General features: G+C 46.0%; 1 protein-coding gene across 12 annotated transcripts in view; it reads left to right on the top strand.

The window, feature by feature from the left end:
* The window catches only part of TACC1 (transforming acidic coiled-coil containing protein 1), a 111,741-nt gene that overhangs the window by 59,709 nt on the left and 27,740 nt on the right, over nucleotides 1-24,292 (top strand). For 9 of the 12 annotated variants that reach the window (XM_067721706.1, XM_067721705.1, XM_067721699.1 and 6 more), the window contains one exon: nucleotides 22,093-23,185. The exons of the other annotated variants lie outside the window; for them this stretch is intronic. In XM_067721706.1, the coding sequence (XP_067577807.1) occupies nucleotides 22,404-23,185 (782 nt within the window). In that variant the 5' untranslated portion in view covers nucleotides 22,093-22,403. The remainder of the gene's footprint in view (nucleotides 1-22,092; nucleotides 23,186-24,292) is intronic. 12 annotated transcript variants of the gene reach the window in all.

The following is a 24,292-nucleotide window of genomic DNA, read 5'->3' as shown; positions in this document are numbered from 1 at the left end:
TTGGGTGTTTGTGAGTTTGTAATTTGACTGTTGCTATGGTGTATTGTTGGTATAGGTTGTGTGGTTGATATGATGTATTTATTGGATTGTTTTAGACTATTTATATAAGACCTAGAAGGGAGATCTTATTAAAATCTGAGCCTTAGATTTTTGATTCTAAGGCTTTGGGCTACATGTATAAGCAAACATTATGCAAACATTTTTCATGAGGTACTTCTTGAAATGTTCTAGTCGAAACTATGAGTGTGGTTCTCCTAGGGATTTAGTTTGACGTCCTTTCCCTGCTCCTACCGCAGGGACTGCTTTATTAGAATGTCCTAGAAGTAATGGGACTAATAAGGACCCTTAATGTTACCTAGTCCGACAGTTCAACCCATGTGGCTCCTTTGACAGCATTCCAGGTTAATGCTCTTTTTATTTTTATTTTCAATTTTTTTATGTGATAGGCTTTTTCACAATTTAAATTTTTATATTGCACTATTTTAGATTATTGTAAGAGAAAACATCTCAACGATAGGCTTGAAAACCTCAGCTACGTGATACAATTCCTTCTCCCCCCCCCCCCCCCCCGGTTTAATGTTTGTAGCTATCAGCTTGGAGGTTCTCACTAGTTAGTAAATGGGATCAGGCCATGTTTCTCTGTTGCTTTATTTATAACAATGTAAAGGAGCCATGTAGGGAGCATCTCTACCTCTATATGGTGCTCGACCCAGGGACAATGTACTCTTGGGGGAAAAGTATCATTTTTCCAGCAGAGACTCAGAGAGTGTTGAATAAAACACTTGGGGGCAGGGGCAGAGTGTGCCTGCCGGAAGTGAAGATTTTAGTAACTGTCAAAGCAGTATTATTCTTTTAAGGTGAATAGCAAATTCAAGACCTTCTTAAATATTGTAATGATTGAACTCACCTCAGACTTGCATTTCCCGATTTGGGGCTTACCTGAGCATCAAATAAAGCAGTATAACTTTCTTTGATAGCTTCTGGTGGTGGAGGCATTTTCTCTGGTGTATGGGCAGGGGGTGTCAGCAGCCCTGCTAAAATTACGTTGCTACCACTTAATGTTCCACATAAAAAATGGATGTGGTCTAAAGCCATTTAAACATTTAAAGAGCAGTCATAGTACCTTTTCCAAGTGATCAATAATACTGTTCATAGGAAGCCCTAGCAGTATATGCCATTTCGTCACGGTCTTCTAAACTCAGATTAGTGACTTAGTGATGGGAGATCATGGTTGATCCACCCAAAACAGCTGTCTCTGTGGGGATTTGATAACTGTTAACCTTGGGCCTAGGAGGGGATTGCCGTTTCTGAGTTCAAGGTCTCACCCTCACCTTGGGGTGGACATGAACCTAATTTTATGGCCTCTCACAAACATGATTAGATCCCCAGAGCCTAGACTGATGATGGCCAAACTCACAAGAGGATAGTAGCCAAACGGAGTATTTCATTAATTCACAAATGGAAAATGTATTCTGGCAGTTCTGCTTGGCAGACGCAGACATTGTCCTAGCCAGTCCCTCTGCCCTATGTCATTGCTGGAAATACGACAGCAAATTCTTGATCTCCAGCTTTCCCACTGCAAGATTCTGACCTAACAGACCCCCAACTTTCTGTTTCAGCTGTATTTATCGTATGTATTGAAAGCAATTTTTTTTCCAGCATCTTATTTGATTTTATAACAGTGATGCTGTGAGATAGGACACATGTGATTTCCGGTCTAAAAACTGGGAAATCGAGGCCACAGCTTTTACAGCAGTGGGGTCGTAAGTTCAGCTTTGAAGATCACACATACAGCTCACAGGGAAGGTATGAATCTCCCTCTCTTCGCTGACTTAAGAGAAGACCTATCAGAGGAAATAAAAGTTCTTAAAACGTTGCCAGGACAGAGTGTGTGATGGGGGAAAGCATCTTCTTTAGTATCTTATTAAATGATAGTAATTTTTAAAAAAATCATCAGGGGATTACATCTTTTTTTTTTTTTTTTTTTTTTGCGGTACGCGGGCCTCTCACTGTTATGGCCTCTCCTGTTGCGGAGCACAGGCTCCGGACGCGCAGGCTCAGCGGTCATGGCTCACGGGCCCAGCCGCTCCGCGGCATGTGGGATCCTCCCGGACCGGGGCACGAACCCGTGTCTCCTGCATCGGCAGGCGGACTCTCAACCACTGCGCCACCAGGGAAGCCCAGATTACATCTTCCACATGTGTTAACTTAGCATATATAACATATGAAGTATAAAATGTATTTTAAGAGTTTTGAACATCAGAAGTTTACACACAAGTTAGACATCGAGTCAGAAGGGAAAAAAGAAAAAGCATCATAGGGTAAGCAGTGCCGTTGGATTGAAAACGTTTTGCTTCCTTAATGCTCAGCTTCTGCTCATCCATGAGAAATAAACAGGGAATGGACACACTCGTCATAGCTCTTGCTTCCCTCTCCACCTGTGAGTCATGTGTGGGTGAGGAAAGGCAGGTGCGTGGAGACGTGTGCAGTCTCCTGGGACTCTGCCCCTATTTTGGTGTAGAAAGAAGAATTTCCCAGAGTCTGGTATTGTTTATGTATTGCTGCATAACATAACTCCAAAGCTGATTAGCAGCTTAAACCACTGGACGTTTATCATCTCACGTCGTTTTCATAGGTCTGGAACTTGGGAGCAGCCTAGCGGGGTGATCTGGCTTGGGGTTGCTTGTGAGAATGCATTCCTAGCGTTGGCTGGGACTGTAGTCATCTGGAGGCTTGACTGGGGCTGGAGCCCCTCGTCGGGCAGCTCACTCACGGCTGGCACCTCGGCCTGGCTGTTGGTGGGAGGCCTCAGTTCTTTACCCCTCGGGTGGACCTCTCTCCGTGAGGTTGCTTTAGTGTTCTTGCAGCACGGCAGCTGCAGCATCTCTTATGACAGCCTCAGAAGTCACACTCTGTTATTTCCACAGTATCCTTCTGGTTACACGGGTCCAAGGGCGTGAACACCAGGAGGTGGGGGCTCACTGGGGGCTGCCTTGGAGGCTGCCTGCCACGAAGCCCATTACGCCTTCCTTTGGGGCCTCTTCCCTGCATCCCCACCTCTCCTTCTGCCCCTCTTCTTAGGGTGCAGGAGCAGAGGAGGCGGGAGCCGTGGCGTGGGCTTCAGCCAGGGTCCCCGTCCTGCTGCGGAGTCATCTGCCTGCTCTGGAGGCTCCCCTCTCCCTCTTGCCCAACATTCTCCCTCTTTTTCTTTATCCTGCGTCTGCTTCCCAGCTGTGTGGGTGGTTGCTGCTTCGTGAGAGAGGCAGTTGGTGTTTTGAATGCTCTAGTAATGATTTCTAAAGAGATGCGTATTATGGTGGTTTGGCAGCAGTAGAGTGAAGTTCAGGTCTCTGCTAGCTCTGTTAGCACGCGTCCTTTCTCCTCTGCTCCTGCTGCCTGCTGGGGCTGGAGCAGAAGGCTCTGGGGAGGGCTTCTGTCTGTGCAAGGGGTCTCTGCTCTACTGGAAATGTAGCCTCAGACGAATCCAGGTGGTTCCAAACCCAGGGGTACCTCCTGAGTGAGAAGAGAAGACGCATCTGTCATTGGCTCAGCTTCTGGGCAAGGCTGGGGCTCCTGGGGGTGGACTCCTCCGGATGAGTGAGCCCCACCCTCTTACCTTACGGTCACCTTGGCCTTCAGAGGGTAGGGTTTGGGTCTCTTTTTAAATAAAATAGCATGGGGCGCTGGTTTGGAAATTTGAAGTACTTTCGTCATCCTTAGTACAAACTTTTCCAGTTTATCGAGTGGCTTTCCAGATTATTCTTTACCTGCGGAGTCTTGAATATTAGAGTGAGCCTCTCTCAGGAGTTAGAAGCTTCCAGCACCTGGCCCCATCTCTTAACAAAAAGCAAATAAATTACCACCCCCCAAGCTCCTGGGTAATGTTTTTGTTTTTGTCTTTGTTTTTTGACGGTGGGGAAGAGGAGGTTTAGACCATCAGTTTGTTGTCTGGGCTCAGGCAAGGGTGTGCGCGTGTGTGTTGGTGCTGTTTTTCCGCTGTAAGTGGGGACATTGCAGCATACTTAAAAGGCTGTTGTGCTTTTTCCCACCTTGACTCACCCACTTGGAACCCCCTCGTCACTCCCAGGCTCTGCGTGATGTGGGGCCCCAGTGGTTGTCAGGGGAACGTGAGTCCTGCGGCCACCACCACCCTTAGGGTCTACCCAGCAGTCCTGGAAAAGGCCTCCTTGTCCCACTATCCTGTTGTCCTGCCCCTGGACAGTGCACTTCTACTCCATTTTAAGGCTGATGTCCTTGGCTGAGTGGCTGAGAACGTACGTATATGAAGTATGTCTCAACTTGGGGGGAATTAGAGGGACTGGGAACTCAGAGATGTGAAGCTCTAAAAAATGTTCACATTTTGGACGCTTCCCTAAATGCTAATACGTACCTTTTTAACAGTCTTCTCAGGTCAGACCCCTTGTGTTTCCCTCCTGAAGCCCTCCATTGGTTCAGACTTGAGAGCAAAGGTGGGAGGGAAGACACAGAAAGGAGGGGGGTCTTCGAAGGGACAGGGTCAAGTGAAGAGCAAGGGTTGCTCCTGCGGATAGAGCTGAACAGCTTTATCACTGCTGTTCTGTGTACTTTTGTTCTGTGTGAAAGATGATCAGGTGGGAAGGGGGTCCTGTATGTATCAGACATCAGCTCAGCAGTGACCGTGAGCATCAGCTCTGTCTTGAGTGCTCAGTTTCTGCTTTGGGGACCCAAAAGGGACCAGGGTATAAGGCCCTGCAGAGCTCAGAGTCTGGAAGGAGCTGGCCGCCTCCTGTTCCCCAGGCCCCTTGGTCTCCTTGGCTTCCCCAGACGTTTAGCAGCAGACAGGTAGTTTGAGCAAGGGAATGTGTGAGGGAGGTCTGGGAAGAGGTCCAATGTTAAAAATAAATACATAAAAGACTTTTAAAAAGCACACAACTCCCCCTACCCCCAAAACAAAAACAAAAGCCTTTTGAGCATGCCAATTGTCATGTCTCTAAGATGGTTCATATACTTGGCTACATCTGTTGTAGAAGAGAAGAGTGATGTCATTTTTTCTCCTCTTTCTGTAAATAGAATTTCTCTAGCATGTTGTGGGCTTCCTTAAGAAAAATTTAAAATCCCAGATTGATGTGATGGTGAGACCTACCACCTCTCTCAAGTATGTGTTCCTACAGGTGACACATAAGAAACTATTTAAAGCATTTTCTGAAATGTAAGTCTGTGATATAGTAGAACATTTTGTAGGAATTGCAGGACATGCTTCTGCTCTGTTACCCTCTGAGTCTCTTTGTTCTCTCTCCTTTTTTAAAAACAGTTTTATTGAGATATAATTCACACACATACAGTTCAGCCATTTAAAGGGTATATACAATTCAATGGTTTTTAATATATGAACAGAGTTGTGCAGCTGTCACCTCAGTCTAATTTTAAGAACATTTTATCACCTCCCCCCAAAGAAGTCCTGTACCCATTAGCACTCATCCCCCATTTTTCTCTCACCCCCAGTCCTTGGTAACTGATAATCTACTCTGTGTCTCACTAGCTTTGCTTATTCTGGACATTTCATATAGATGGAATTAATACAATATGTAGTCTTTTCTGACTGGTTCTGTTCACTTACCATAATGTTTTCAAGGTTCATCCATGTTGTAGCATCTGTCAGTACTTCATTCTTTTTTTATTGTTGATTAATATTCCACTCTATGGATAAACCGTGTTTTATGTATCCATTCATCAGTTGATGGACATTCGGGTTATTTTCACGTTTGGGCCATTACGAATAGTGCTGCTGTGAACACTCATGTTCAGCTTTTTGTGTGGGTGTATGTTTTCATTGTGGAATTCCTAGGTCATAGGGTAACTGTTTCTAATTTTGAGGAGCTGTCAAACTGTTTTCCAAAGTGGCTGCACCATTTTACATTCCTACCAGCAGTATATGGGGGTTTTCAGTTTCTCTGCATCCTAGCCAACACTTGTTAATCTGTTTGATTGTAGCCATCTTTATAGGTGTGATGGGGTATCTCATGGTGGTTTTGATTTGTATTTCCCTAATGACTAACGATGTTGAGCATTTTTCCATGTACTTTTTGGCTGCTTGTATATCTTCTTTAGCAAAATGTTTATCCAGATTCTTTGCCTATTTTTAAATTAGGTTACTTATCTTAGAGTTGTAAGAATACTTTATGTAGTCTAGATACAAGTCCCTTATCAGATATCCGATTGTAAATATTTTCTTCCATTCTGTGGGATGTCTTTTCACTCTTTTGGTTATATCGTTTGAAGTGTAAGAGTTTTTACTTTTCATGAAGTTCAGTTTATGTATTTTTTTCTTTTGTCCCTCGTGCTTTTGGTGTCATATCTAAGAAGGCTTTGCCTAACCCATGGTCACAGAGATTTACTACTGTGCTTTCTTCTAAGAGTTTTATAGTTTGAGCTCTTACATTTAGGTCTTTGATCAATTTTGAGTCAATTTTTGTACATGTTGTGAGGAAGTGGTGCAGCTTCAGTATTTTGCATGTGGATATCCAGTGCCCCAGCACCATTTGTTGAAAAGACTGTTTTTTTCCCTTTTTAATTAACTTTGCACCTTTGTCAAAAATCAGTTGACCAGAGGTGTAAGGGTTGAGCTTTTGATTTTGTTTCATTGAGCTATATGTCTCTCCTTATGCACACTGTGTTGATTACGGTAGCTTTGTGGTGAGTTTAGAAATCAGGAAGTGTGAGTCTTCCAACTGTGTTCTTTTTTCTCAAGGTTGTTATAGCTATTCTAGGTCCATTACATTTCCATATGAATTTTAGGATCAGCCTGTTAATTTTGCGAAGAAGCCAGCTAGAATTTTGATAGAGATTGTGTTCAATCTATAGATAAATTTGGGGAGGATTGTCATCTTAACAATATTAAATCTTCCAATCCATGAACATAGGATGCCTTTCCATTTATTTAGATCTTCTTTAATTTCTTCAAATACTGCTTTGTAGTTTTTAGAGTACACATCTTGCATTTCTTTTGTTAAATTTACTTCTAAGTATTTTATTCTTTTTGATACTACTATAAATGGACTTGTTCTCATAATTTTGTTTTTGGACTTTTCATTGCAAGTGTATAGAAATACAATTGACATTTGCATATTGATCTTGTATCCTGCAACCTTGCTGAATTCACTTATTAGTTATAATAATTTTCGGTGGATTCCTCAGAACTTTCTGTACAAAAAATTGGGTCATCTGCAAATACAGATAGTTTTACTTTTCCTTTTCAATCTGGATGCATTTTTGTTCTTTCTCTTGCCTAATTGACCTGGCTAGAATTTCTAGTACAATTTTGAATAGAAGTGGTAAGAGCTGACATTTCTGTCTTTTTCTTGATCTTAGGGTAAAAACATTCAGTCTTTTACCATTAAATATGACATGAGCTCTGGATTTTTCAGAGATATATTTTATCAAGTTGAGGAAGTTCCTTTTTATTCCCAGTTTGTTGAGTTTTGTTTTTTTTCTAAATCATGAAAGGATGTTGGATTTTGTCAGTTTTTTTCCTGTGTATATTGAGATGATCATGTGGGTTTTGTCTTCCATTCTATTGCTGTGGTATATTACACTAAATGATTTTCAGATGTTCAACCAACCTTGCATTTCTGGGGTAAATCACGCCTTTTTATATGTTGGTGGACTTGGTTTGCTAGTATTTTGAGGATTTTCGCATTGATTTTCAATAAGAAATATTGGTCTGTAGTTTTTCGGTTTGGTATTTTTGGTGATATCTTTGTTTGGTTTTGGCATCAGGGTCATATTGACCTTACAGAATGAATTGGGAAGTGTTTCCTCCTTCTATAGCTTTTTGAAGTTTGGGAACAATTGATGTTAATTCTTCTTTAAATACTTGGTGGAATTCTCCAGTCTGGTCCCGGTCTTTTTGTGTGTGTGTGGGCGGGGGGAGTTTTTAATTTACCAGTTCAATCTCTTTACTTGTCCTAGATCTATTCAGATTTTCTATTTCCTCTTGAGTCAGTTTCAGTCGCTTGTGTCTTTTTAGGAATTTGTGTATTTTATCTAAGTTATCAAATTTGTTACCATACAGTTATTCATAGTGTCATTTTCTTGATTTTAAATGGAATTAATAAGTCCTGCTATGCCTTTTTCACAGGGTTGATTTGAAGATCAAGTTAGGTAATATGTATGGAAGTGCTTTGAAGATCATATGACTGCAAAGTATTTTATTTGTTCTAAATTCTTAGTTCTAGGAAAACATACCCAGGGTACCACTGTCTGCAGTTTAACGTTTGTACTACATTTCCCCTTTGTGAGTTGCATTTCAAGGGAGAGATTGTGTCCCTTGTTACCAAAGGAATATGAGCTAAGATGGGTTGGAGGGGGAAGTGGTTTGGGGGCCTGTCTACCTGTTTCTTGAGGGGTAGCAGAACATAGGTCGTACACTTTCAGGGTCAGAGGGCATCAGTGCCCCATTAGGACATCAGCGTCAGGCTCCTGCCTAGACCCGAGAGCAGCTGTTTCCTTTCCTCTGTGAGGAAGAATGCTGAGTCTGGTCTAGTCACTGATGTCTTCACCTCTCCTGTAGCCCATACCTTAGATGCACTACATTCATTCTTCTTACCTCCTCCCAACTTGCTTTTTTTTTTTAATTAATTTTTTAAATTAACTTTTATTGGAGTATAGTTGATTTACAATGTTGTGTTAGTTTCTGCAGCAAAGTGAATCAGTTATACATATACATATATCCATTCTCTTTTAGATTCTTTTCCCATATAGGTCATTACAGAGTATTGAGTAGATTTCCCTGTGCTATACAGCAGGTCCTTATTAAGGTATCTGTTTTGTACATAGTAGTATGTATATGTTGATCCCAATCTCCCAATATATCACCCCTTTGACCCCATTGGTAAGCATAAGTTTGTTTTCTACATCTGTGACTCTATTTCTGTTTTGTAAATAGGTTCATTTGTGCCATTTTTATTTTAGATTCCGCATATAAGCGATATCATATGATATTTGTCTTTCTCTGTCTGACTGACTTCACTCAGTATGACAATCTATAGGTCCCTCCTTGTCGCTGCCCAGCTTGCTTCTAAGTCAACAATAAAGGTCCTTTTAAAATACAACTGGGACTTCCCTTGTGGTGCAGTGGTTAAGACTCTGCACTCCCAATGCAGGGGGCCTGGGTTCGATCCCTGGTCGGAGAACTAAATCCTACTTGCCCCGACTTAAGATCCCACATGCCGCAGCTAAAGATCCCGCATGCTGCAACTAAGACCCGGTGCAGCCAAATAACTAAATAAATATTTTTTAAAAAATACAACCTACCTGGCTTTCAAAAATAAAGAATTACTTTAGTGCTTCTAGAAAGTTCTCTTGCTAAATATGGAGGCACATTCAAAGAGGAAGTAACCCATTTAGAAAGGGAAGAGAAGTTGGTGATGCAGGAAGACCAGAGGTCAAGCAGTGGTGGTTTTCTCTGTAAGAACACGTGAGGTGGCTGTCACGTGAGAAGGTGGTAGTAACTTCCTCACGATTCAACCCTCGCGTGTCTCCGTAGGGTCTTGGAATGTGGCTCTCCTCTCCTTCACTGGATTATAAGCCCCACGTGCTGATTTTGTAGCCCCTTCATGCCCAGCGCAGCGTATGCTGCAGGTCATAGGGCCTGTGGTTGGTTGGTTAGATGATTATCTTAGACATAATTTTTTATGATTGAACTTTCGGGCTTCAAGTCCCGATGAAGCTGAGGGTTTAAACTGATTAGGGAGTGCGGGCATGGAGCGTCAGGTTTGGGTCTGCACGTAGGATTTCTTAGTACTGTGGCTGGCAGTCAGCTTGGCTCACAGCAGTACATCTGTAAAACTTTGGTCATCGCTGGGCCCTCCGCGTTTGTGGCTCACTGTGAGATCAGGCGCCCCCCACATGAGGACAGAATGGAGCAGTGAGGGAGGTACAGTCCCATCGGTTTGTTTTGTCTTTTGGCTGCGCCACGTGGCTTAGTTCCCGAACCAGGGATCGAACCTGGGCCCTCGACAGTGAGAGCACCGGAGTCCTAACCACTGGACCGCCAGGGAACTCCCTAGTCCCACCTGTTTGGACGTCTAGCCCAGCTTGGTCATGTGGGTTCTGTACCTCACTTGTCAGCTCTCAGAAGCATGGCACGGGTGGTTTGTTCCTAGACACGGACTGTACCCTGCTTCCAACCTGACTCATATGCCCACCCTTCCATGGATGTAGCAATGTAGAGCGATATACTTGATTGTGTCCTACCATAGCATTGAACCTCCAGCCCAGAACCCCTCTTCCTGGGCTTGTGACCCCATTTGGGTTTTCTCAGGGTCATCCCAGGAGCAAAGAGAAATGAGGTGAATGCAGGTGGCTCTAGAATTAACTGGGGGACTGCGTAGCATGGTTGAGCCATGACCTTCCTGTGCCCCAGACCAGGCTCCACGCCCCCTCCTCCCTCCTGCTCCCTCGCTCCATCTGTTCTAACCTCTCTGGGCCATGGTTCCTTCATCTGTAACATGGGCTTAAGGAACACCTTAAAGTAATATATCTGGAGCACCAAGCACAGTTATAACAGTAGTGTAATTGCGAAGAATTTTTCAGGAGGGAGGCCCTTTAAAAACAGCCCTTAACAAAAAATAAATTCCACCCTTGTGTCTTGGGAAGAGAAGGAGAGGTGGGGCTGGGTGGGCTTGGAGCCGCCGTCCTGTGTTGAAATGGAGACAGAGGAGAAATGGGTAAGAGGGGATTAGGTTTGGGTAAGAAGAGATCTTTATGCTTAGTAAGAAGGATTCTGGGCCTCGGGATGGGAGAATTGGCTTAATATTAGTCATTTGTTTATATATCTGTAACACTGGGGGATAATGTAATGCTTGTCTAAGGTTTATTGCACGAAAATCATTGCACAATAAACAGTCTCTGGGTAAGTTATTCTGAAAGTGAGGTCAAGGCTCTGGGTCCCAGTGTTTTCTAGAAATTGGTTTCTCTATAATATATAGCCAACATCTTTCAATGTCACTAACTACTTCAAACACAATTTTTAACATGGTACCACAGTATGTTGTTTTTATTTTAATCATTGAACTGGAGTCAGACAGCTAGTAACCAGGAAGTTAAACAGTACCATGGGGAAACTTTTTCTCAGTTTTTTTTTCTGGAGGATGCGGGCATGGGTACCCCTGCTGGACATCTTGCAGCATCTGGTTTTGTGCGAATTTGCCCCGTTTCCCTTGTGAAGGTCATCAGCCTTGGGTAATTGTGAATCTAGCTGCTTCTTCCATCACACGGAGGCAGAACCTTTATCTTGCTATTAGACAAGACTGTATTTATCTACTGTCCGTGGTCAACCTGTAGCTTTTTAGGATACATGAAAACGTGACAATGTAAATAGCACTTGTCGTTGAGAGGGTTTGGGGGGTTTTTTGACACCAAATATGTGGTGTCTTTTCAAATACCAGTTCTGTGTGTGGTTGATACAACACCTGAGTGTCCTACAGTTCAATCTTAGTCTGGCAGTAACTACCCAGAGTTAGCGTCAGACTCCAGAGATTTAAGGGCTCAGTCCCTCCAGGCTGCCCTCACCTGAGGCGTCAGGGGCACCCCAGGTCCCACACTTCTGTCCAGCTTGACTACAGATTTGGGGGATCCTACGACCCCTCTCAGCTTCTTTACTACAATGACTCACAGAACTCAGGAAACTACGTTTACTGCTTTATTGTAAAGGATGCAACTCAGGAACGGCCGAATGGAAGAGATGTAGGGGACCGGGTACGTCTTGTCCAGGCCTGTCACCCCTCCAGCACATCTGCGGGTCCACCAACCTGGGAGCCCCGTGAATCTCACTGTTCAAGATTTTTTATAACCCGACCGATCTCCAGCCCCTGAACGTTGCCACCCTCTAACCACGAGTTGGGTCTTTCTGGTGACCAGCCCCATCTGGACGCTATCTGGGACCCGCACCCTGAGACACCTCATTAAACGCAGGTGTGATCAAAGGGGCTTGTTGTCAATAACAGGACACTCGTGTCACCCAGGAAAATTCTGGGGGTTTTAGGAGCTCTGTGCCAGGGACCTTGGACAAAGGCCATTTTTATTGTGTCACATCTTCTAGTATGAAGATACGTACACGAAAATCTTCAGCAATAATTATAATGACAAAGAAATTTGAAAACCCTCAAAAATTACGTGACATGTAGCGTGACTTCAGTGCTTCTGTCATTAGTTTAACCAGTGAATGGATCTTTTAGGCTGGAAGGTGGGGGAGGGGTGCTGCTAAGTGTGAAGGAGAAACACGAAGCAGGAGAGGTGAGTGCAGGTGCCCACGCGCAATCTCCGAGCTGTCCCAGGTCTGCTGTTTGCATTCGCTTCATTTTTGAAGTTGCTGTTCTCAGGACACCAGAAGGCTTGACGACACTGAGACTTCTCTCCAGGGGGAAACGGTTAAGTGTGTACGGCTGTGGAGTTGTGTGATTCAGGTGTTTCATGGCATCCCCTAGAAACCTGCTTTGTCCAGTAAGGTAGCCTGTCGCCACCCGTGCCTGTTTAACCAAAATCGAATGAAATTGAACGTTCAGTTCCTCCGTCACACTGTCACATTGCAAGTTCTCAGTAGCCACAAAGAACTGGTGGCTCTCTTATCACACAGCTCAAATAATAGGATGTTCTCATCCTGATAGAAAGTTCCGTTGGACAGCACTGCCCTCAGTCCCACTCTGCATGTTAGAATCATCTTTTTTTTTTTTTTTTTTTTTTTTTGCGGTACGTGGGCCTCTCACTGTTGTGGCCTCTCCCGTTGCGGAGCACAGGCTCCGGACGCGCAGGCTCAGCGGCCATGGCTCACAGGCCCAGCCGCTCCATGGCATGTGGGATCTTCCCGGACCGGGGCACGAACCCGTGTCCCCTGCATCGGCAGGCAGACTCCCAACCACTGCGCCACCAGGGAAGCCCTAGAATCATCTTTTTAAAAGTGCCTGGGCCCCTCACCGGACCAGCTAAATGAGGGGGCTCTGGGCTAACACCCAAGGATCTCTTTGTTCAGAGCTCCCTAAGTGATTTGGTTCAGGGGCATTTTCAAATCACTGCACTGGATGCATCCGTTTCCACCACGGGAATATCTGTCCTTCCATCTTTCTGTCAGGCACTCATGCATCCTCCACCACTGCACAGCCAGCATACCTCATGCTCTTTTCCTACAGCCTGTGTTGTTCCATTTCTGTCTTAAACCGTCTGCCGTTTGCTAGCCAATTTTACACTTGCTGATGCAGCCAGACTTTGCTTACGCTTTCTGCTTCGATTCTTGGAGAAACGTTTCGTCTGGTTGCGTCGTGCACCGGCATTGTGTTGTTACCTCTTACCCTTCTGTGACAGGCTGTGTCTGTAGGTCATTTTCTGAAACCAAGTTTGGAAAGTGGTCAAGTGCATCAAGGTACTGGCTTTGGTGGGATCAAAGGGGATCGGGGCTTCTGTTCCTCTGCATTGTGCTTGGGGGCGGGAGGCCAAGGGTGCCTGGGAAGAAAGGGAACTTGTCTTGAACTCTCTAGAAATAGGTATCGTTGTATGTAGCTTTGGAAAATCATCGAAATAATATTCATTGTAGACAGAAGGTAGAAAATCTAGATAAGCAAGTAAGAGAAAAAGCAAAAGAAAACAGACATAGTCCCAATTCAAGGGATGAGGTGTTAAAAAAATTCATGTACATCATTCCAGAGTTTTTTCTAGATATTGTTTTTTTATTCTTATGAAAAGTCTAGGCATACAGTAATAGAAGAGTGTAATGACTCTGCATATGCATATCACCCAGTTACAGCAATCAACATTTTGGCATGTTTGCTTCTTGTTTTTGAAGTATTTATGAGACGTGTTCCCTAAATATTTAAGTGTGCATCTCTAAAACATAAGGACATTTTTCCTGTTAACCATAAGACCATAATCATAACTAATAAAATTAACCTAATTAATGTTATCTAACCCAGGCCGTGTTTAATCAGGCTTCCCCAGTTCTCCTCAGAACGTCTTTAACATTGGATCCAAGCAAAATCACGTACTGCATTTGGTAGAACAGTCTTTTTGGTCTGTTTTAGTGTATTCATCGATTCCCTCCGTTCCCACACCACTTTTTTTTCCTACCGCATTCTGTTTGACAAGAGGGCCATTTTCTGTATGCTTGTCCCATCTTTCGGATTTATCTATTCCCTCATTTCCTGCAAACCAGACATTAGGTCTAAAAACCTGATTCAGGTTATGTATTTATTCTTTTTGAAAAAAAGTTTAAAGAGAATGAAGAGGGCCCATCCTTCCACTGTATGTGTGCCCACCACCCTCCTTTCCCCTTTTCTTTGTTAGAAAATTCTAACGGCACAGAAAGCTTCTTTCCACTTTCCCCCAAGGCAGTCGGTCAGCGGTAATTTCCCCTTCCATCTGTAAGGTTTTTGTCTTTATATGTCTAAACTGAAGAAGGTCTCATACCTTGTGCACCCTTCTTCCCCTTGCTCTTTCCACCTGACGTGTCTTGGAAACCCTCCCATTTCGGCACATACAAGTCTGCGTGGTTTTTGATACCCAGATATCAATAGTATTCCCGTGTCAATGTCGCACATTAAATGATCTGTCAGTCCCCTCTGGTGCTCTATAATAGCCCCCAGAGTGGGTGGGAACATCCTCACCCTTGTACATATGTGTGCTTGGCCCTCTGTGTGAGCATAATTAAAATAAACGCCTAGCCGAGGAAATCATGGGATGAGCACTTCCTGAAGGATCCCCCATACGCTTTCCCACACGTGTGAGACGGCCGACTAGCCCGCTTGCCTGGCCGCTGTTAACTGAGCACCATCAGTATTTTTAATTTTTACAAATCTGATGGGTTAAAAACGGTATCCGGTTTATTAACTGTGCGAAAGCGAGTCTGTTTCAAATGTGTTTTCGCCATTTTCTTTTTTTTTTTTTTTTTTTTTGCGGTACACGGGCCTCTCACTGTTGTGGCCGCTCCCGTTGCGGAGCACAGGCTCCGGATGTGCAGGCTCAGCGGCCATGGCTCACGGGCCCAGCCGCTCCGCGGCACGTGGGATCTTCCCGGACCGGGGCACAAACCCGTGTCCCCTGCATCGGCAGGCGGACTCTCAACCACTGCGCCACCAGGGAAGCCCCATTTTCTTTTTCAAATTAATTTATTTATTTTTGGCTGCGTTGGGTGTTCGTTGCTGTGCGCGGGCTTTCTCCAGTTGCCGTGAGTGGGGACTATTCATTGCAGTGGCTTCTCTTGTTGTGGAGCACGGGCTCTAGGCACGTGGGCTTCAGTAGTTGTGGCATGTGAGCTCAGTAGTTGTGGCTCACGGGCTCTAGAGCACAGGCTCAGTAGTTGTGGCGCAGGGACTTAGTTGCTCTGCAGCATGTGGGATCTTCCCAGACGAGGGCTCGAACCCGTGTCCCCTGCGTTGGCAGGTGGATTCTTAACCACTGCGCCAGCAGGGAAGCCCCTTGGCCATTTTTAAAAATTGCTTGCTTTTTATGAATGAACTGTAGAATTCATTCCTGACTTCAGTTGTTCAGTGGCAGGCACCAGGGACGGTGTCGTTTTAAGTGGGAAACAGGGAGGAGGTTCATGGTCTGGTGGAGGCTCCACCACCTCTGATTCGTGAAGCCCCGGAGACGTGAGGTTCTCTGTGTACGTTTTCCTTAATTCTCCTTTGATTACATGGGTTTTGTTACACGCTCCCTCCGAGGGAAGGTCGTTCCAGCATCTGGCCGTTACCAGAGGCCAGGGGCCCCTTTAAGCAGAGCTCCATGTGGAGCAGAGCGTGGAGAAGGGTCTGCGGGCTCAGGCCAGGTGTTGGCTGCCTCTTCACCTTACGCTGCCCTCTGCCCAGCAGAGCCCAGGCCACCCTCCAGAGAAGGAAAGCATCCTCCCAGGTCTGATTTCCCACGGGGTGGTCTGTCCAAGCGTCCCTCCCTTCCACACCAGTGCCCCGCCGGGACCACGCCACCAGCTTTCACTGGACGTTTGGGGCCCCTTAGGGCCTGGCCATCCACCACCCTTCAGTCCCATCTCAGTGTCAACGGGTACAGAGCCCGTGACTGAATCCTGTTTAAACAGACGACTTAAATTTGTGTTTTGGTGCGTGTTCCCTGTCAGACGTTTAGTCCACACTTAAAATTGCTTAAAACAGCACTTGCAGCATTCCCTTGGAATGTTCTCGGAGGTGGTGAGCTTTGTTTTTTGATGTTAGGATTTTTTTCCCGCAGTAGCGTAAGAGTTTTTAAACCGCGGTGTGGTGATTGAGGGGAATTGAAGTTGTAACTATCAAGTAATGAGAGGAGCCCTTTGAGGACCCTAAACGTGATCCCAAAATACAGTCTTCCGCCCGGTGGTTTCTTTTCCTTTCTTTTTTTTTTAAATAGCTATTTTTTAAAAATGTATTTTAAAAATTTATTTATTTATTTTTGGTGGCGTTGTGGTGGCTCCTCTTGTTGTGGAGCACGGGCTCCAGGTGTGTGGGCTTCAGTAGCTGTGGCACGTGGGCTCTTGAGTGCGGGCTCAGTAGTTGTGGCATGTGGGCCCCGTTGCTCTGTGGAACGTGGGATCTTCCCGGACCGGGGCTCGAACCCGTGTCTCCTGCATTGGCAGGCGGACTCTCAACCACCGAGCCACCAGGGAAGTCCCTGCCCGGTGGTTTCTAAGGCCAGACTTTGGAGAAGGCCATGGATTTTCTCCCCTGGAGAAGGCTCTAATGTAATTTTTCATTGAGTTTCTGGGGCTTCATGGACCCTCTGAAATTTTACCTTAGAACCCTTCTTCCTGAATTATTGCAAAGACATTCATTTTCATGTATTGGTTCAGAGATTTTTGTTTTAGCCTCAGAGTCAGGCCTTGCATCTCAGACTTGGTTGTGAGATATATTGTTCAGATTTTGAGGTTAGAAGGAGGCCGGGGTTTGTGTGTGTGTGAGAGAGAGATACAGGAGGCCTGTTCAAATATTGGCAGCTTTGTCACTTTACAGGTCCAGTGTTTATTTGTGTGGTTTTTTGTTTTTTTGTTTTTTTTGTTGTTTGGCTGCACCGCAAGGCATGCAGGATCTTAGTTCCCTGACCAGGGATCGAACCCGCACCCCCTGCAGTGGAAGCACAGAGTCTTGACCACTGGACCACCAGGGAAGTCCCACATGTCCAGTATTTTAAAACCCATAAAAGAGGCCTCTTGTAGCTGAAGGAGAGAAAGTGATGGGCAGGTCTAAAAGGAGCTTGCAGACAACTTTTCACCAAAAAGTTAAAATCTGAGGGGGGGAAATGTCAAGCATATTTGAGAAAAATGCCAAATCTGCAGTGTTAATATACAATGTTTCCAAGTGGTTGCTGTTTTATCTCCTCTCCAATGAGGTTATCCATGTGGAAACAGCCAGCTGAGCAGGTTCTCAGTATATGTGAGCTGAATACATTTCTGAGTTTCAGAAATATTTTGTGTTCATGGCATTTCCCTTCTGCTAAGGTTTTTTTATACACTTGTATTTTAATCCAGTATATTTTCAACATACCAGAGTATAAAGCAGAAGGTCAAGCTGTTACCTCAGTCTTTAGAATTTTGGTGTTCTGTGCCTTTTCTTTTACAAATATTATAAAGAAGGAGGGAAAAATCTCTTTTTACAGGAGAATAGTCTAAAAAAAGCATATAAGGTATCTGTGTTAGAGCACCCATGCGTGCGTCACACAACGTTTTAGATCTAGCAGAGGCTGCTCGTTGAAAGGCAGAGTTTCATTAACAGCAACAGACGTGGCAGAAGTGGAAATGTTGGTCTATTTTTGGATTTCCTCTGTGTTTGCTTTGAATTCATCTGCTGATCACCTCTCTGTCTGTGTTCACCAAGCCGCCAGGCAGTGCTGTGCTTGTCAGAATCATCCAAACTCAATAGACTCAATCCAGGGAGAGAGCCTGTCAGCGCGCCTGAGGAAGGTTCTGATGGAATGCAGGATTTGTGTCAAAGTGGAAGGATGGCTTAGAGGGAGGTTAGTTACATGACAGCGCTCTCAGACGGGGACCGAGGTTAGAGCTCTTAACCAGAGCTTGCAGACGTTTTGGGTGTTTTACTTCTTCCTGCAAGTTACCTGTAGTGCCATGCTTGCCTTTAGCGTCTGTTGTAGGGCAGCCCTGGGTATGTGGGGTCGCCTGGTATTGGCACACTTGCTGACGGAGGGTGTAAATGCAAATAAAATCTTACTCTGAGGTACCTTTTCCAGTTAGGTGAGGAGTTTGGTTTTTTCCTTGTTTTACATTTTCACAAACTCCCCAGACTGGTTTATTTTTATTTTTTTTGTTTTTTGTTTTTTTTGGCCACGCCACGCGGCTTGCGGGATCTTATTTCCCTGACCAGGGATCGAACCCAGGCCACAGCAGTGAAAGCGCCAAGCCCTAACCACTGGACCGCCAGGGAATTCCCCCAAACTGGTTTAAGTCAATGAGAAGCCCTCCCCACACTCCTACCCGTCAGTGCTTTCTCCTGGTGACTGAAGATGCTAGACCAGGGTAGGGCCTGCAGGGAGTGGGCGTAGGACTGGGCAGGTTTACTGACCTGGTACCTGGCCAGAGCTGGCCAAGAAATGCCTGGGCAGGGGTCTTCTGCTCAGGCTGGGGGGCCGAATTCAGGTGAAGGGTGCTCGTTTTCCTTCCCCCTCCCACTTGCTGGGTGGCATGCTTTAGGGTACAGCAGAGCTGCAGGTGTCCCCAGGTTGCCGGGCGGCCTCCTTTTCCATCCCTCGCTCCTCTGCAGCCAGTAGAGATGGGGAAGGAGGAGGGTCTAGAGGAATGGGTGGAGGTGGAGGAAGGTGGGAAGGCCCTGCCCTTTTCTAATGGAGGCGATGAGGGCAGAAATTGAAAGCTAGGGAGAGAGTAAGCGAAGGGCGACTCCATAGGTCTCCCCTCGGTCTCTGGGAGGTGTGGGATTGTTGGTGAAGGAATCAGGAAAGGGAGACAAAAGTCCCAAGAGGGAAAGGGCCGCTGGGCTGGACACACTGTCCTCGCCTCACCCTTTCCCCTTAACTTATCACAAGCCTCTGGGGGAAGAACACAGAGGACTCGGGTATCAGTGCCCAGGGCTCCCACGTGGGAGACTGGCAGTAAATGTTTAGAAGTCAATGGCAAGGAGGGGTTGGGAGAGCAATTATGTAACAAAAGACAGTTTTTCTTTGATTGTCATCAGCTTCCGATGTCCTGAGGTAGAACCTGTGTGTGCCCACTGCCCAGGTTAAATCATTGCCCCCATTTGCCCAGGTTTGTCCCCACTATGAACTTCTTTTTCTTTTGTTTTGCTGCTTTTCTTTTTTTTTTTTTTTTGCGGTACGCGGGGCCTCTCACTGTTGTGGCCTCTCCCGTTGCGGAGCACAGGCTCCGGACGCGCAGGCTCAGCGGCCATGGCTCACGGGCCCAGCCGCTCCGCGGCACGTGGGATCTTCCCGGACCGGGGCACGAACCCGTGTCCCCTGCATCGGCAGGCGGACTCTCAACCACTGCGCCACCAGGGAAGCCCAATAATACTCTTTTAATTTACAAAGATGGTTAAACTTCAACTTCCATTTTAAATTAATCCTTTTTAGGTAACTTCTTTTTAGAAAGAAAGATAATCAACCTCTCTTTAAAATTTTAGAATAAAATATGCTAAGGCTCAAAGATGCAATGTAGGAGGGAGATACCTTACAGTTGAGTAGTATCCAGTGTGACTTCAAAGGTAGTCAGTCTCACGTACATCGTGGCTTCAGTTAGGTCAAGTACTAGTTGCAGCCCAGATCTGTCTGCGCTACTTACTTCCTACTCAGCATCTCTGCTTCAGAGTTCCAGACAGCTCTCGGTGTCCAGGGCCAACCTCCCCGCCCCAGCCCGACAGCCCCGAGCTCTTCGGCTGGTACCCCTGAATCTCGTTGAACAGTAAAACCATCCTCTCATTCCATGAGCTGAAAACGTACGAGTCATCTTTGATGCCTCCTTCTCCTTCAGTCCTACATCCAGCCTATCACCAAGCCTTATCAAATTTCACCTCATTTTCTCAGTTACTGTGCACTTCTCTTCCTGTCCATTAGCACCACCCTAGTCGAAGCCCCAGAATAACATGCTAGTGGTTCTGTTTGTTCTATTTTGACCTCCTTCCACATTTCAACTGGAGAGAGCTGTTGAGAATGTAAATCTGATTTCGATCCAGCCCTGCTTCAGCGCTCTCTGTGGCTCATAAGCGGTAACTGTCTGTACTTTGGTATAATCAAGATTAGATTGTATTCAACAAGCTGATGCTAGGGTGTGAGCAGGTGTGCCCAGACCCAGCCTGGCTTCTAACTGAGCCTGTTGCATGTAGATTTTTGCAGCCCTGGGGTTTTGATGCTGTGCTTTCACTGTTGCTTGTCTACCTTCCCGCCCGCCATCAGCACAGAGAAACAGTCAATAACACCTGCATCACAGCTCAAATATATGGAGAGAGAATAGAGAGTCTGTACACACACAAGTGAATCTGTCAGTAGACTTTAAAACATTCTCGTTAAAATTCTGTGTGAAATGCAGTTGTTTTAAATTTTTTTATTTTGAAAGGTTTCAAGAGTATATGATAGAGAAAATAGTACAATGGAAACTCCTATATACCCATCCCTGGATTCAACAGTTATCAAGATTTTGCCACATTTGCTTTCTCTTTTTAAAAAAATATCCTTTTGAAGTATGTTAAATCCCAGGTATCATGTGTTGAGAGCTTTTTAAAAAATTACAGTATTAGGGCTTCCCTGGTGGTGCAGTGGTTGGGAGTCCGCCTGCCGATGCAGGGGACACGGGTTCGTGCCCTGGTCCGGGAGGATCCCACATGCCGCGGAGCGGCTGGGCCCGTGAGCCATGGCTGCTGAGCCTGCGCGTCCGGAGCCTGTGCTCCGCAACGGGAGAGGCCACAACAGTGAGAGGCCTGCATACCAAAAAAAAAAAAAAAAAATTACAGTATTAGTAATAGTTAAATATATCTTTAAGAGCAAGACATATTGGACATTGGTTAGAATATCTGAAGCATCTGTGCAGAATAGTTTGTAAACCGCTGCTCAATTCTAGCCAATAAAGGAATCGTGTAAAAAGATGTGTGAGTGCTTTAAAAAAACTCTCCCAGTGATGCTTAGTTCTTTGATCCTGGATTAGGATTACGGTCAGGAAGTAGGATTAGATGGTCATCTCTGAGTTTCCCTTAAATCATGAGATACTGTGAAAATAACCACCTTACTCAGTTTTTGCTGCTACTCTATTATCGTTTCAGATATATGTCAGGAAAGCACTATCTTAGTTTGTGCTTTAAAGAAATACCTTCATTTACACCTTCCTGATTGCAGAGTTTCTCCTTATAAAACCCCAATTAAAAAGAATCTTTCATTTTCACAAATGATTTGAGAAGATTCCGGGCCAGCTTAGAGACGAAACTTCTAAAGAAGAAGTAACTTTATTGTTTTATGATTTGTGTTTTAGTAAAATAAGGGCTGTTTGTTCATAAAGCCACTTTGCTACCTCTGCTTTTTCTAATTAGTTTTTTTATTTGGCTCTTTCCGTTTTTAAGTGTACGGAGAAGTTATTCTGAGAAGGCCGTGATGACTTTTTCATTTAATTTTAAACCAGTTCAGTTATTTAAACTCTATTCTGGGGAAGAGGGAGTACTTCACATCCAGAGATTAAAACCCGCTTACTGCATAAAATCCGGACCCTGAAACTCTCAGGCAGTGCCTGAGAACCGTGTCCATGCCAGGTGAGATCCCTGTTACCTGAGTTGTCTGCATCCAAAGTTTCTTCCAGACCAGTTGTTTTAACCTGCGGAATTTTAACATCATATTAATATGCTTTGCAGAGGGCCCACGATCTATTTAGCCATTTCCTGAATAGCTCTGTTTGGTATAATTGTTATTTGTGTGACTTGGATAGCACACACACAGCGTTTGGGCTGGGAAGACTCGCTTTAGAGTGTAGTACCAGCCGTCCGCCGTCAGGCCACGCCGCCGTCGTTGCGGAACCTTAGGGATGCTTCGTACAAGCAAAGAGGGCAGAGCTTGCCGTTTGTGCGGCTTCAGCTGGTGGAGAATAGTCACCAATGCTGAAAAGGTAATTTGTTAACAGACGGCTTTTGTGTTTTGTTTTAGACTCACAAGAAGTGGACGAACAGCTGGTAGCAGAAGTGGTTGAAAAATGGTCGCCCGAGGCTGGTTCTAGACCCTCAGAAAACGAGGCAGCTCAGCACACTACTGAGTCTTACTCAGTCAAGGGTTTCAGAGAAGAACCTGAACACGATGTGAGCAAAATCTCTGTCGTGAGGCCATTTTCCGTAGAAACCAAGAATTCCACGGCGCCCCGGGGGCCGCCTGGCCCAGCAGCGGCTCATGGCTGCGTGGCCGCGGCCCTAGGCCAGGCCGGGCCCTGCCCCCGCGCGCCGGGCGCCGCCCAGGACCAGGCAATGACCGAGGGCGCCATGGGGTCCACGCTGGAGGCCTCGGCGGAAGCCGACCCGGAGGCGGGAAGCCCGTGTCCGGAGCCCGGGGCCAGCAGAAGCAGGCTGCGGAAGCCCAGGCCCGTCCCCCCGAGGAAGAAGGCGGCAGGCGGCGGGGTCTCCGAAGCCCACCCCGCCCCGGAGGGCGCGCGTCTTCCCCGGGTGGACCGCCAGTCCGGTTCCGACGGAGAGGCTGGGAACGCCGCCACCCCTGCCCTGCTAGGAGGTGACAGGAGCCAGAAGTGTCCCCCCGACGTGAGGGAGACACCGTGTGCCCCCGGCGGAGACACCCGCGACTCAGGGGCTGAGCTGCCGGAGGCCGTGAGGGGCTCCCCTCTGAAACTGGAGTTTGACTTCACGGAAGACGTGGAGACTGTGGAGTCCAGGAAAGCCCTCCCGAGGAAACCCGGCCGGAAACCGGGCAGCAGGGTGACACCCAAGGTTCAGAAAGACGGCACCGGGGAGCCAGCAGGCGCCCCAGGGGCAGGGGCGTCCTCAGAGCCGGGTCCCCGCCCCTGTCCCGGGGAGAGCCCCGACTTCGGGCCCTTTGGGGGCCACTCCCCGCTGCAGCGCTCGCCCCTGCTCTCAGCTCAGGGCTCCTACCGCTTTGACCCAGATCACTTTGACGAATCCATGGATCCCTTTAAACCCGCTATGACTTTAACGAGCAGTGACTTTGGTTCTCCCGCCGGTAGTCATATTAGTGAAATCTTAGAATCACCCAAGAAGGCAAAGTCGCGTTTGATAACGTGAGTGAGACGGGCGTGGGCCTTGTGTTCTGGGTCCTCTTTGTGGGTTTGGCGGCCACTGCTTTTGGTTTGGGTGAAGGTGCCCCGGGGCAGACGCAAAGCTCGTAACCTCGGACTGCCGTCTTCACTGTTTTGCCTAACTCTGGTGTGGAATCAGAGATACCTGAGGTTTCCTTTTTAGATGTCTGCTTTGCTTCTGAATCCTCAGTTTATTCAGCTGAGTTCTTTTTCCCCCCACCTTGGGTACTTTTTTCCTATTAAAAAAAAAAAAAAAGAATGTCATGGGCTAGGCAGGTAGAGATTTGATGGTTTTCAGAAATCCTATCTGAGCTGTCGGGAATCGTTTTATATACAGAATTCAGGTGTCAGTGCTAGCCACCTTCTTCAGCTTCTCTGTGGATGAAACAAGAATTCCAGGGCTGCAGGTAAACTGTGTAGTATCAGTAACACGTGGGAAGGGGTCTTACAGAAGTCTTTTCACTTGAACAGAAAGCTGTGATTTTTGTTGGAAACAAACCTACCACTAAAAGTTAGAATTCTTATGTCTCCTGGTAAAGCTTCTGGCTCTTTCAGAAAGGAGGTGAGTTTCCAAAAAGAATCAAGACTATTTTAAACAATTGAGTAAATCTGACTAAATTAGGCTGTTAGTCTTCGTTGTGTGAGATCCCTCTCCCCACCAACCCCCCTCCTCCTGGGAAATCTGGAGCCACTTTTGCAAGGTCCTCGGAGTTCTCTCGGAGTGGTCACCCCCAGGCCATAATTCCACGTCACATTTCAGGTTAAACTTGTCACAGGGTGATCTTATCACAAAACTTGAGTCAATGACAATCTGTTGGTATCTTCATGACCCTGTGACATTTTACTAAGAATTAGATATAAAGAAGGGCCAGTGGGGAATTCCCTGGCGGTCCAGTGGTTAGGACTTGGCGCTTTCACACTTTCACTGCCGTGGCCCAGGTTTGATCCCTGGTCAGGGAACTGAGATCCCACAAGACGTGTAGTGTGGCCAAATTAAATAAATAAAGTATTTTTTTTTAAAAAAAAGGGCCAGTGACACGGTGGATGAAATATGAAAAGGGAGGTTGAGAAGAAGTACCATGTTTCTCA

The sequence above is a fragment of the Pseudorca crassidens genome, chromosome 21, assembly GCF_039906515.1.
Source record: "Pseudorca crassidens isolate mPseCra1 chromosome 21, mPseCra1.hap1, whole genome shotgun sequence".
Lineage (NCBI taxonomy): Eukaryota > Metazoa > Chordata > Mammalia > Artiodactyla > Delphinidae > Pseudorca > Pseudorca crassidens.
Note: the sequence above shows the minus strand (reverse complement) of the source record. Positions and strands in the feature narration are given on the sequence as shown.